The 14,243-nt window shown below is 48.5% G+C and overlaps 1 protein-coding gene across 2 annotated transcripts in view; it reads right to left on the reverse strand.

Moving 5' to 3' along the window:
• Positions 1-549: 549 nt before the first annotated feature.
• PLPP4 (phospholipid phosphatase 4) overlaps positions 550-14,243 on the reverse strand; it is a 119,183-nt gene continuing 105,489 nt past the window's right edge. For both annotated transcript variants that reach the window (XM_041744799.1, XM_041744801.1), the window contains exons 6-7: positions 10,892-11,062; positions 550-1,105 (exon numbers count right to left, since the gene is read on the reverse strand). In XM_041744799.1, the coding sequence (XP_041600733.1) occupies positions 906-1,105; positions 10,892-11,062 (371 nt within the window). In that variant the 3' untranslated portion in view covers positions 550-905. The remainder of the gene's footprint in view (positions 1,106-10,891; positions 11,063-14,243) is intronic.

Genomic DNA, 14,243 nt, shown 5'->3' on the forward strand with positions numbered 1-14,243 from the left:
CCGTCCCTGTGCTTTGTACAGGAGCCCTGCCATGCTGAAATGCCACCTGCCAGACAGGAATGGGAAAGCGCCACTATTTGAAGAAGACTTCTAGCAGAGTCCTGCAAAACTCAGGTCCCAGAGGGGAAAACCCCTCCAGGGGAGCTGCTTCTTCCTGCCAGAGGTCCCCCAGCCATTCCCTGGAGAGATACGGTGCTCCCCCACCACCACCCCCAACCCTTAGACAACTGCAAGGACTGCTCTCCATTCCTGGCCCTCGGGCATCTCTGTTTCCACTGGATTTGGTGAAAGCCTAAGTCATCCATCTCACTCCCTTCTAAATTCAGTGATCCCCAAATCCTGGAAATACTAAGGCAGTAGCCTCAAACTTCAGCTCCATTTCAGGGGCATACGCCATGGAGGGCTGACCCTGCAGAAGGCCTCCAAAGCTCAGCACCCAGAATGGTCTATGGCCAGAGCTGGCTTGGGACCCAGCTCCCCACCCCGGCCTTGGCCGTGAAACACACCGCACCTCTGAATGACTCTTGCTGCCCCGCACAGCCAACACCGTGTCTTCCAGGTGGGAGGTTTTATTATGTTTTACAACCATGACAACACAGGACGGTGGCTGTGACAGCAAACATTTCAGATAAAGGAATGGACCAAGTTACACCCGCCCCGTCCTTGCGGCCTCCTTCCGTATGTCTCTCCGAGACAGTTTCTGTGTCCTTCCTTTGCAAATTCGAGAAAGTTGAAAAGACACACTTAAAGTAGCAGGAACACCATCAGCAAAATGAAGCAGAAGGGTAACTCTGAGGAACAACTGATGAGACACACACGACAGAAAGCCTCTTCTACTGTGTTATGATGCCAGGGGGGTGGAAGAGCAGGCCCTGGGCTCAGCGTCCATCGTCCTGAGACCCTCGTCATACGGGGCCTTCGGTGATGCCTTCCAGAGGCATGCTGGGTGCGCTGTCAGCTGTGGGCCGCTCATCCTTCTTCAGCGACGTCGGGACCCGGAGGCTGACGTAGGGTTTGTGACAAGCTGTGTTGGCCAGAGGGGGGTAGTGCTGTCTGTAGCAAATGTATGCAAAAATGAGGCCAATGACTCCACCAACAAAAGAATCTAGGCAGAAAGAGCACAAAAGGGAGAAATGTGTTATGATTCACTCAAATGCGGCCAGTTATGTTTTCTAGAAAGTACTCTCCTCACCTGCTGCGGTGAGTGGGTTGCTTGCCCGATCTCCTGAGAGACTAAAGGAAAGAGAAATCACGCTGGAGGAACAGATCCTGGTGGCCTTTGCAGACCTTTTCGTTTCTAGGACTTAAAGATGCCCTGAAAATGTTTATTTGACTCCCTCTTGTGTGTCCTTAATATGCCCCCGAGCATTGCATGAACTCAGATTTGCATTCTTGGATATGAAAATCAATTCTAGAATCTGGAAGGAGTCCAACTATCTCCATAGGATCTAGATCCCCTGGATGGGAGGGGGGCTGTGATCTCTTACTCTTTAGCAAGTTCCCCCTGGACTCCTGCAGTATTGCTGATGAGCTACAGAAACCCATCAAACACGCGGTCTCTGCCTCGCGGTTGAATGATTTCCCAGGGAAGAAATAAACTTCTGAGGCACAAAGTAAAGAAAACATTTTATGATACACCAGGATTGGCAACTCAACAGATCCGTGCTGTGAGAATCCTGATCCTTCCAACATCTCATCAAGTTGAGGGGCCAAGATGGGGGCGGGCAGAGGAGGCAGGAGAGGGCATCTGGAGGCAGAACAGACCCTCCACTGGGTGGGAGGGGTCTTGCCCAAGAAGACATTCAGCTGGTTCCCAGTAGAGACCCCATGAAAGCAGCCCACCCCAACAGCCCTCATTTTGTGTGTGCGTACGTTGGTACTTTAAACCGTCTATGGATTATTCTTGCCCAAAAGATCCTAACAGAATGGAAAACCTCCCCTAACAAAAGAAATTTTGGACTCTTTTGAAGGTTGCTGCCATGTGAACTGTCATTCTCCATTCCAGGCTTCCTCTTCCACATTTGCTATCTTGTAGGCCTCCTCTTAGAGGCAAACAGCAACCTGAATTCCAGAGCGGGGTCACAAGGTATAATTTTTTTCTTTTATTTAAATTCAATTAATTAACACGGATTTTATTATTACTTTCAGAGGAGGGGTTTTGTGATTCATCAGTTGTATATGACACCCAGCGCTCATTCCATCAAGTGCCCTCCCTCATGCCCATCACCCGGTTACCCCATCCCCCATCTCCCTCCCCTCTAGTGACCCTCAGTTTGTTTCCTAGAGTTAAGAGTCTCCCATGGTTTGTCTCCTTCTATGATTTCATAGGATTTCACTCATAGCTGGAAGTCAAGAAACAAACCAGAGGATCATAGGGGAAGGGAGGGAAAGATAAAATAAGGCATAATTAACAGGATTAAATCCAGTTCCTCAAAAAGAGAAACCCCTTACATTGCCTATGGCCAGCGGCCTATAAAAATGTGCCAGGACTCAAGGGTTCAAGGTCATAGAATTGCACTGTTGTTCTGTTCTCTCTCTAACCCCAGGGCACAGCTCCCTGGGGCATTATTTTTATTAGAGTCTGAAATGATCCATGACATCTGCATTTGAGCCATTGACTACTGAACAGGGCAAAGAGCAAAACCTACAAATAATGTCATTTGGCATTCAATTTTCTGGGGTACGGCATCTCATTAGGTGCACCACTGACCACAGGACATCGAATCGTTCTGAGCAAATGTTCTCCGGGCTCACTGATGGAGCAGTGTGTGAGGGAGTGGTGCGCCCTGCCCATGCTGTTTTCCCATTTAATGGAGAGAGGGGAAAGTGGTATCGCAGGTCCGCCAGAGTCATCAGAAATATCAAGGGCACCAAAAGCCGCCTTCTCAGCAAAGTCATGTGGGGCTGTGTTTATTACAAAGGTGGAGAACAAGAATCAAAAAATGCCTTACTTTATGAGGGAGACTGTCATCAAGGGCCTCAAGTGGGCTATTGTTATTTTGATGAAATCATACTCACATCCTGTACAACAAGTGCTGACAGAAAAGCAGGCAGCGGACAAGCAGGGTTTTATTAAGAGAAAAACCACTTGGGATTGACTTTACCCTAACTATGGGGGCTTGGGATCAAGGGTTCAGAAGGGGAATGCATGGATCTCAGTGTCCCCGCAGCACAAAATACCAGTGTCCCGACTCAGCATCAATGCCATCCCACTGCACACCTGTATGTGCTCCACATGGGTGTAGGTGTCAGGCGTGATGTGTGGCCCTGGGGCATGAGGCTGAACAAGAGAGACACGCTCACAGTCCTAAGGGGCCAGAGGGACATGAAATAGTGACAGTTTTATCACTGAGCTGCAGCTGTGATACACACCACGAAGAAGTATGGGACTGTGAGACCGCCCTGCAGAGTAGCCTGGGCTGGGCTGGTCGGTCCAGGCGACTTTCACGGAGGACATACCCCACAGGCCAGCCGTGCAGGATAAGCAGGTGTGAACCAGGGCAAGTAAGGGGAGACAGGGTATGCCCGCAATCTTCCAGGTGGAGCAAAAAAGGAAGGGGCTTGGCAAATTTGGGAAAATGGGAGGAAGGACCATCTTTTACCAGAGGGGTGGTGTCCTTATAATTCTGCAGGACATTAATTGACCATAAGGTCTTCCATGTACTCTCAAGCTCTGTGGAACCCTCAGCACGGACCAGGGTCCCCACTGGCTTTCTGGGAGACTGTCTGTGCACACATCTTAACCCAAACCCACCACTCAGTGCTGACTTCCCCTTGATGGCCTTCCTCATCTTCGTTTCCCAGAGCCCCACAGTTATTACTCGGTAAATGTTTGATGACCTGAAATGTGAACAGCAGTGACAAGACACACTAAAGAATCGGCATCGCCAGCCACCAAGTGCCACACATTGTGTGATCCCATGTATGTGCAATGCCCAGAATAAGGAAATCCGTGGAGAAAGAAAGAAGATTAGCAGTTGCCCGGGACTGGGATCGGGGGTTTTTGGGGAGGTGAAGAAAAGTTCCTGGAATTAGAGAGTGGTGATGGTTGCACAACTCTGACTATACTAAAAACCACTGGATTATATGCTTTTAAAGGGACGAATTCTAAGTTACAAAACTCTAGAAAGCAGGGCGAGAGAAATACTACTAGATGGGTTCCCATAGTGGTAGAAAGAGGGACAGACTTTGAATCAGGCAATCTAGATTTGAATCTTATTTATAAAATGGGCATGGTCCCCACTCTCTTCTCATGAGGTCAAAGGACAGGAGAGGCTTTCTCCCGGTCTAGCATTCAGGAGTGCCAGTACATACTGGCCATGCTCACCTGTTCTGGCACAGACAGTCAGAAAGGCTTCTGAAGATGTGCTGACAAGTCCCCCAGGGGAACACATCTCTCTCTGTCACCATGGCAACATCCAATATCACTGAGACAGCTTGACTTGGGAACTTGTATGCCTTGGGCTCTATGACCCAGGATACTAGGGTAAAAATCATCTCTGACAAACTCAACAACCACCCCCTCCCCAGGACGGTTTCTGTTCCTTTCATTCTACTACTAGTGAAGCTTTCTGGTTTTGTGACTTTGAGTTTCTATAAAAGAACTTTCACGGCACAGAGGATGCACGATCTATTTGGTATACTGGAAGCTGGAAGGGCAGCCGCCATGCCCGTCTTCCTCACCACTATGTATCCAAAGGAGACTATGCCTGGGACACGGGCACAAGAGACATAGTGAGCAAATGGAAAGTTTAAAGTCTAATTTTTCTGTTCATTTTTATTTTTTTAAAAGATTTATTTATTTATTTATGAGAGAGAGAGAGAGAGAGAGAGAGAGAGGCAGAGACACAGGAGGAGGGAGAAGCAGGCTCCATGCCGGGAGCCTGACGTGGGACTCGATCCCGGGACTCCAGGATGGCGCCCTGGGCCAAAGGCAGGTGCTAAACCGCTGAGCCACCCAGGGATCCCCTTTCTGTTCATTTTTAAAGGGAAAGAACTTGCAGAGGAAAGGCTAATTTTAATAAGCCCCCTCCCCCAAATTTTAATAAAACCAGTGTGAAGGAAAAGATGATGTTAGTATCAAAGGAACATGATTAATTAAATTCATTCATTCGTTCAACACATTGCTTGGGCACTGTTATGAGTTGAATTGTGTCCCCTGCCCCACAAAAAAGATAAGTTGAAGTCCTAACCCCAGTACTTCAGAATGTGACCCCATTTGGATGTAGAGTCTAGAGAGGTCATCAAATTCAAATGAGATCATGAGGGTGGGCTGTCATCTAATATGACTGGTGTTCTTATAAAAGCGTGACTTTGGCCACAGAGGAAGACAGCCACAGAGGGAAGATTATGTGAAGAAACACAAGGAAAAACTTGTGTAGTAGAGATTGGAATTATGCCGCCATGAGCGAAGGACCATTTGGGGTTACTAGGAGCTGGAAGAGGCACTTGAGGATCTTTCCCCTACAGGTGTCAGAGGAAGTGCGGCCCCATGCACTTGATTTTGGACTTCTGGCCTCCAGAACCGGGAGACAATTACTATTGTTCTAAGCCACTGGGTTTGTGGAACTTTTGTCACAGCAGCCCAAGGAAACTAACACACGTACCTACCATGTGCCATGACAACAAGAGACAAAAATCCCTGCCCACATGGAGATCAGACTCTAGGGCAGGGTTCCGTATTGCCCATAGCTGCTTCCACACGACTACAGCCAAATCCGGGAGTTGCAATAGAGACCGTATGGACCACGCGAAGCCAAGGATGTTTATTCACTATCTGACCCTTTACAGAAGCAGTCTGCAGACCTCTGTTCCAGTGGGTAAGGACAGACAATAATCAATACACAATAAACTACTCGGTCCCTCAGACAGTGATAAATGAGCAAGAGGAGAGAAACAAGGAGTGCAGAAGAAGGGCTGTGGTTTCAAGTCTGGTCATCACGAGACGTCCTCATCCAGAGGGTAACACCTGAACCAAGGCTGGAGGGTGAGGGAATAAGGCCCACCTGCAGAGGGTGTCAGATTCTGGAAGTATTTTGAACAAAGAGCCCACAAGAGAAACGCGAGAACATGAGGGAAGGAACAGAGTAGAGTGAAGCAAGGTGGTCAGTGAGCCCTGTGAGCAGCCAACATCCATCTTCCCTGGGAAGTGGGCAACAGGGGAAGGCCAGCTAACCTGGGGGCAGGGAGGGCAGAGGGCCTGACCCACGCTCCCTTTGGCCTGGCCCAAAGCGCTGTCCAGTGGCTCTGATGGGAGGGAGGGGGGCGGCCGGGGGCTGCAGGTGGCTCCAGCCCCTCCTGCGGGGACACCTTGGGAAGGAAGGTAGAGGTGGGCAGACTCCTAAGACGTCAAGGCTGAGAGGCTCCCAGACCCCGAGCATCGTTCAGCCTCTGATGCTGAATGAATATAGACCCTGCTATGGAGGGCACTGACAGAGGAGGGAAAGGAGTTGAGATCAGTTCACTCCAGACCAAGAATATCCATGTTTCTGTTCTACACAAGGCTGGTGGGGTTCTGGTAGGAGCAGTAACACAGTTCCAACGGCTCCTTTTGAAGTCACTTTGTTCAGAGAATCTAGAAACTTCTTCTGAAAGCCCAAGGAAACACCTGGTTACCAGTGTGTTCCTCAACTGTGTGTGTGTGTGTGTGGGAGGCAGGGGCAGCAGCCTCTTCCTGGCTTTTTAATGTGGCACATGAACCACCCAGCAAAATGTCCCCCGACCCCCAATCACCTCATCTGCAGGGCTGAAAATCTCCTGAAGTCCAGTAACTACATGAAAATTCATTTCAAGTCACAAACCCTTCACAGCCCAGTGAGGGAAACATGGCGAAGGCAGCGCAAGCCACCTTGAACAACTCAGCCCAGTCAAGCTCGGCGTCTGTGACTGCCATGGGTGCCTTCTAACCTCAGGCTGGGTGGGAATGAAGGACCGTTTCCTCCCTTGAGACCCATTTTTCTGTCTTACATTCAGAGGGAGACGCTCTTTCTTAGAGTGAAACACCACACAAGCACCCAGGGCTGCTTAAAATGACATTATGATGACAGAAACCAGTGTCGGTTGAAGGATTAGCCCCAAAGGTGGAGTCACATGAGGAAAGCCTGGATCCAGATACAGGAATTTGAGAGGCAGGGGGGGCTTGCTATTGTGTCCACTCAGACAGCAAATAGTACATTCCTGCCACTCCTGTGATTCTTCACTGACTAGAAATCATAAACGCACAAGCCTATGAGTGGAGATAGAAGCAAGTTCAGGAAGAAGCTCTGCTCCTTCTCCACATGTTTCTCCACATGTTCTTCCTAGCAGGGGAATGCCACAAGTTTTAACTCTTGAAAACACATGGCTGGCCATATGTCACATGGCTGATCACAAAGGTAAACCTCTTTATGGGGTGCAGGCCTTGGCAGTTAGCATCACCCACGAAACTTCGTTGCTTCCAGTTGACCTGAAAGCGGTCACGTCACAGAGACATGGAGACTCTCAGCCACGTACAGACTCAGTACCCATCCAGCTGGTTTTATTTTGGCAGAAGTCCTGCTAAGTGTTTCGCATGGCCTGTGCCCTCCATTTTCTTCACTTAATAAAACAACGGGCTTGTATATTTGGAGTGGGGCTGGGAAGGCAAGAAAGTCAAGGAGGGTGTTGATAACAGAAAACCACCATGACAATGGAAAGAGTGAGGCATTTGGGATTATGGGCTATTTACTGGATAAGAATATATAATTGAGGGATTGGATGTACTTCTCTATTAGACACAGTTGTGCAAGTCAAAATTGAAACGGAGTCATAAAAATCTCATAATATTAATGTTGTTAACTAAAGTCTATAATGAGAGGGATTTGCGTTTTGCTGATGCCTCCGGGACTCCACATGGATTCTCATCATGATGGACGGTGCCTGCCCACGGTCACTGGGTAGCTCAGTCTGCAAAGAAAACCAACTTATCTATCTCCATCAGGCATCCTGCCTCAAACACCCGCCACACTGTCTATCCCTTCTCCAAGCTGGAAACCTTGGAGGACTCCCTGACTACTCCCTTAATGAGTGAGTGTTCAATTAATAAAATTTCCCACTCCTGCTTCTTAACATGTAATAAGGGGGGGGGGTGCAGGGAGATGGCGCTGAGGTTAGCACCATCTACACCTTAGATCAGGGTTCTTCTACCTCAGCAGTAGCTATCTGGGGCTGGATAGGTCTTTGTTGTGGGCGAGGCGCTATCCTGTACATTGTAAGATGTTTACCAGCATCCCTGACCTCTACCCGCTAGGTGCCAGTAGCAACCATCACCCCCAGTTGTACAAACCAAAGAGATATCTGCAGACATTGCCAAATGTCCCCTGGGAGGCAGTCGCCCCCCGTTGAGATGGCTGGTGGAGACAGTGACAGATGGCCTCATAAAAGGGAATTCAAGTACAATGAGCCAGACTCATTTCAGAGCCCATTAAGGAATCCAAGGCACACCCCTCTCCTGGCTGATTCTGGAGGCATAAATTGAACAGATGATGGTACAGGTGAACTGGTACCTGGGCCACATCAATGACCTGTACCAATCCATGCACGTTCAGTTTTGCCTGTGGAAGTCTACCACAGCTCACATATGGCCCGAAACATCGCTGAACATAAATTCTCTTGCTTTGCCTTCCCATTAATATTCTCCCTCTAATCCTCCGGTTCCTTTCTGTGCCAGCTGGATAAGATGGGTCTGAAGCCCCGTCGCCAGCAGGCTTTCAACACACCAGCTGCATGATGAGTCCACCACTTCCAGAAAGCCTCGGACTGTGATTCTTCATCCTTTCACGACGTACCAGCCACAGCAAGGTAAGGAGTAAAAAACCAGCCAGGACCAAAGCAATTTAAAAGAGGCCAATCTCATGTCTTAGGGTTTCAGGACAAGATCACTACGCAAAGGCTCTTACTACCTTCTGAGATGAAGCAACAGTCAATTCAAATATGAAACCCTTCGTCATTTGACAAATCCAACGTGACTGAATAGAAGCGCAAACCGGGGATTCACAGCTTAAAAACAGACCATGTTCCAAAAACATATCTGCCCCTAAATCAGGTTTGGGAAACACAACCCATCCTTCTTCAGAAACAATGCACGATGCAACAACAATACCAATTTGCATTTGTGCAATATGTTTTCATGTGCAAAGTACATCCAGATCCATTATTTCATTCAGTCTACAAAATAGCATGTGAAATATTTGGAGGTTATTGTTCTCAGGTTCAGAAAAAGACGCTGCAGTTCACAAGGGGTCCATGAAAAGCAGTCCGTAAAACACCAGCCAGCCCATAATATTCTCCACGGGGAAATGCCCTCGTCATCCAGGCAACAATGATTCTGTTGGAAAATATTCCCGGGTGCAGTGGGTATGCCCTTGTGCTGCTGGCTCAGCAACTCTCCCCTGCTTCCCTCCCGTGATGGAGCTTCGTGTTATCCAGAACTCCATCTGACTCATTGATAAAAGTAGACCCCAAGGGAGGGCACAGGGCTCAGCATTATGGCTTCTAGTGACCGCCCCCATCAGCAGGGCCCCTAGATCTTGATCAGCACTAGGTGCATCCACCTGTCCAGACCACGCATCAGTCTCTCTTTCCCCCGCACCCTTTATTCTTCGCTCCAAGCTGCTGCTAGAAGCTTGTGAAGCCCACAGCATGAGCTCCACGAGGGTGGCAGGTGGAGCTGAGGTCAGGGAAGGAGCAGGAGAAGCTGGGGAAGTAGCGGGAGGAGCAGAAGGCCCCGGAAAAGATGGGAAGAAGATGTCCCCAGCTAGGAGCACCCCTCACCTCTGGCCTTATCTGCTGCCTCACCGCCCCTGGATTAAACACCTGGGAAGAGGTGAGAAGTGTGCAGGCACCTGGCTGCAGAGACAGAAAAGGGGGAGAATGGGAATTGCCTGGTGGCAGCAAGAAAGCAGGCAAGGAAGAGGAGGGGCAAGCCATAGGGAGATCGGGGGAAGCCATTCGGATGGGGAGCTGGATCTGGGCACATTATAATTCAGTCTGTGACTGACGCTGACACACTGGAGCTCTTGCCCGAAGCTTCTCAGACTTCATTGGAAATAACCGACTTGCAGGTTAATGCAGACTCCTGGCCACCACTCCAGAACCACCCCCCACCCCCACCCCAGAGTTGGTTTCCTGTCTCAGGGTGTCCTGATCAAGGGGATCTGAGGATTGCCCTGTGGGGAATACGGCCCTTATACCCGGTGCTCCTGGGAGGCCCCATGTCCTATGGACATCACCTCTGCCTCTGCTCCCTGTTTGCTGTGGCAGGTGCCGCTTGACGTTCAGGCAGGCCGTGAGCTGCAGCTTATCTGCAGGAGGGTATGGCATGGTATAGTCTTATTCCAGTCCCTCATTTGTTTTGTGTTATTTTCACTTTGCTCAGATACTCCAGGATTCATACATATAGGTCAGCCTCACCACAGCCTTGGAGCAGCTGCTCAGAACATTGCTGGCATTGATGCCTGGGCCGGACACATCCTCTGGAAGTGCATCTGTGGCGAGAAGTATGTCCTTGTGCGATGGATGTGAGACGCGAAAGGAGCCAAAAACCACTTGGCACCAAGTCTGAAGACTGAGGCAAGTGATCTAGCAGGGAAATCACAGTTGCATCCGAGGCCAAGGGTCTGCCATCCTGCTGGGACTTGAGCCCAGAGGAGGAGGAGGGGCTCCAATTCTACACCCAGGAAGGGCAGCATGAAGGTCAGAGCTCACAAGAACAGGCATGTTTTCTTTTAAAAAGAAGTATCTGCTGTTATTTCAGCCAACCCTGGCCTGACAGTAGGCACTCGGTTCTCCCTGAATAGGAACCTTTCTGGACCCATCCCTGCAGGAGAGTGTCAGACTCCCATGAGGACTGGGCAGGCCCTGGGCAGGGACTCACCTTGCCAGTGATGCTTGTAGTCACACATACGGGACAGGGCAATCATCATGGCGCAGTAGAGGGGCAAGATGGCAGCACACAGCCGCCAGCTCTTCCCCCGCCCGCTCTCGGTGAAGCAGTGCAGCTTGCCAGCCAAGTAGAACGTCGTGAAGCCAAGGCCAGAAAAGGCAACTGCCAAAGAGAAACAGCAGGTGTTACTCTAGCAGGTGGTAAGTGGCAGGGACACAGCACGTCCTGGGCATCCTGTCAGCCATCTTGCACACCCCAGGGCCAACGCATGTTGGCACCAGGCTCCATCTAGGCAATCTGTGCTCTTGCTAGAACCATGCCGGTGTGAAACTTTTAACAATGAGAATGACCTTCCAGGCTTGTGTGTGATCAAAATCTATTCTAATTTCTCTTTCTTTCTTTCTTTCTTTCTTTCTTTCATTCATTCATTCATTCATTCAGTCAGTCAGTCATGCATGCATTCATTCAACAGTGATTTAAAGGGTATCTTCTGTGTGCTAGACAGGCACTGCTCTAGGTTGGAGAATAACAAAGTGCATCAGGTGCTGTCCCTGTGTCAAGGGGCTCAAGGTCTGGTTGAAAGACACAGCCATGTGAAGAGAGGATTTTATTATAATCTGTTGAGTTCTATATGAAAAAGTGTGTAGAGAACACAAGACTGCGGTGACTGCTTAGATTTGAAGAGTGAGGGAAAGGAAGGGATTCGGGGCTTGCTGGTGTTCAGTAAGAGGGGTCCAGCACAGCTATGGAGGAATGAGTTTGATGGAGAGATTGACAGTGATAACGGCCTTGTTTTCTCCTAAAAAACTATGGATATTGATTTTTAGAATTGCAAAGACAAGTCCTGACTATTCTAGGTCCATTGTCAAAAGCGTGGAAGTTGGGTGTAGCATATGTAATCCCTAAAGTTTTCACCCAGTAAGGTTTAAAACACAGGGGGAACTCAGTGAGATTTAAAGAAGGCTTTAAATCTTTCGTGGGCTTAGAAAGGCCCTGCAACCCTGGCTATGCATGGAGTAGGAAGGTGAAAACCTGAAAAACCTAGGAAGCTCTATGAAATCCTGGCAGCCACTGCCAGACATTCTACTGATGCTGGTCTACAGGTCTGGAGTATGCGTGTGAGTGTGAGTGTACGAGAGTGTATGTATGTGGGAGTGGGAGTGTGTGCATAAATGTATATGAGTATGTGTATGTATGTACAAGTGTGTGTGCATATGTGAATGTGGGTATACGTGTGAGTGTAGGTGTACATGTATGAGTGTGAGTGTGCATATGTATAAGTGTGTGTGCAAATGAGTATATATGTGTATGAATGTGTATGTGTGTGAGTGTATGTGATTATAAGCATGTATGTGAGTATATGTGAGTAGTATGTGTGAGCATGTTATGTGTGCAAGTGTGTATATATGAGGGTATGTGCGAGCATGTGAGTGTGCGCATACATCCATGTGAGCGTGTGAACGTGTGAGCATGCACGCGCACACTACCTGAGTGATTCTAACGCCAATGGGGACTGACCTTTGGACACTTGCATTGAGCCGCAGCCCCTGCCTTTTCTGGACACCGGCCTAATCAAAGCTTTCCTCTTGGTGAGAACATACTCCTGAGGGGCAGACTCCTTGGACTGCACACCAGGACTTGGTAAAACAGTTCTCGCAAACACTCTGGATGCCAGGGACTTTGAGAGACTGTCCAAGCCCAAGCAGCGGCCTCAGCATCCCCTGAGTCACAGATGCAGAACATCAGGCTTGCCTGGACCTGCTGAGTTAGACTCTGCCTTTTGCAAGGTCCACGTGAGACCTGTGGGCACTCTCCAGTGTGAGAGGGCCTGCCCCAAAATACAATAATACAAAAATATGGAGGGCTCTAGAAGATATTCTGGTCGAATTATTTATAATTATACAACAATAGAAGGTGATGAATGCAGAGGCACAGATAAGCAAACTGCTTTTTCCATTCAGTGGACTATGACGCACTGGCGAAAATCACTGTGCTCATACAGCGCTTCGGATGATACTCATGGTACCACATTAAGTGAAAAGAGCCGTACCTTAAATTGTAGGTTCAAGATAATCATGTCTATAGCACATAAAAATGAATAACCTGCAGCTTTCCCAAATTATTGCTGATAATGTGTCTTTTTTTTTTTTTTTTAAGAGAGAGAGAGAGCTCAATTGGGAGGTAGGGGCAGAGGGGGGAGAGAGAGAATCTTAAGCAGGCTCCATGCCCAGCTTGAAGCCCAATGCAGGGTTGGATCCCATGCCCCTAAGATCATGACCTGAGCCTAAATCAAGAGTCAGATGCTTAACCAACTAACCCAACCAGGCACCCCAATAATGTGTCTTCTTAAAAGGGATCCCTGAGGTACAAACATAAGTTTATGCCAAAGGAGAATGTTTTCAACAACCAAATTAAACAAGGTAAGAGGGGATTTTTTTTTTCCTTTTTGAACAGAATATTAAAACAGGTTTATCTCAGGGATGCCTGGGTGGCTCCCAGTTGAATGTCTGCCTTTGGCTCAGGGTGTGATCCTGGGGTTCCAGGATCGAGTCCCACATCAGGCTCCCTGCATGGAGCCTGCTTCTCCCTCTGCCTATGTCTCTGCCTCTCTTTCTCTCTCTCTCTCTCTCTCTCTCTCTCTGTCTCTCATGAATAAATACATAAAATCTTAAAAAAATAAATAAAACAGGTTTATCTCAGGAATAAAAATGAAGCACTTAAACATTTTTTGAATAATGATCAGCACTTAAGTAAACAGCAAAGCAGTGCCAATATGTATTGAATATTCTGTTTAAAATAAGAATATGTAAGCAGCCTCATTGTCCAGGCCTGTTCTGCATTTTTGCTATGATGGAAGGTTTTTACGTGATTTATGGGCATTCCAAAGTGGCCCCATTTGGCCACCATCCTAGCAAGCACAATGGGTTCTTAATTTCCCGTCCTTACCCATGTTGCTCTGCTTCTCCTATTCATTTACATCCTCCTCTGAGATAGCAGCATGGGAGGGGGAGGCTGGACAGTTGGCTCTGGTGGGTACCGGCCGCCTCCTGAATTCTTACGGAGGAGTAATGGAATTCGTTCAAACCAGACAGCTTAGCAAGTCTATCTGGCTAATTATACTGAATGTGGGAGCATACAAGAACTGTCCTGGGGCTGTGTAGGGTTATGGATGAAAGTCTCCATGATTTCAATCAGAGAGGCAGCCCTAAGTGTTGCCAAGTTGACATCTCTTGGGAAAAGAAACAGAGAAAAAGAAGTCAATGAGTACAGGGTGGACAATGAGCAGGAATTTGCATGTGTCCCCCTAAATTGGTTTGGAGACTTTAGGACAATGCCACCCGAG

The sequence above is a fragment of the Vulpes lagopus genome, chromosome 2 (assembly GCF_018345385.1).
Source record: "Vulpes lagopus strain Blue_001 chromosome 2, ASM1834538v1, whole genome shotgun sequence".
Classification (NCBI taxonomy): Eukaryota; Metazoa; Chordata; class Mammalia; order Carnivora; family Canidae; genus Vulpes; species Vulpes lagopus.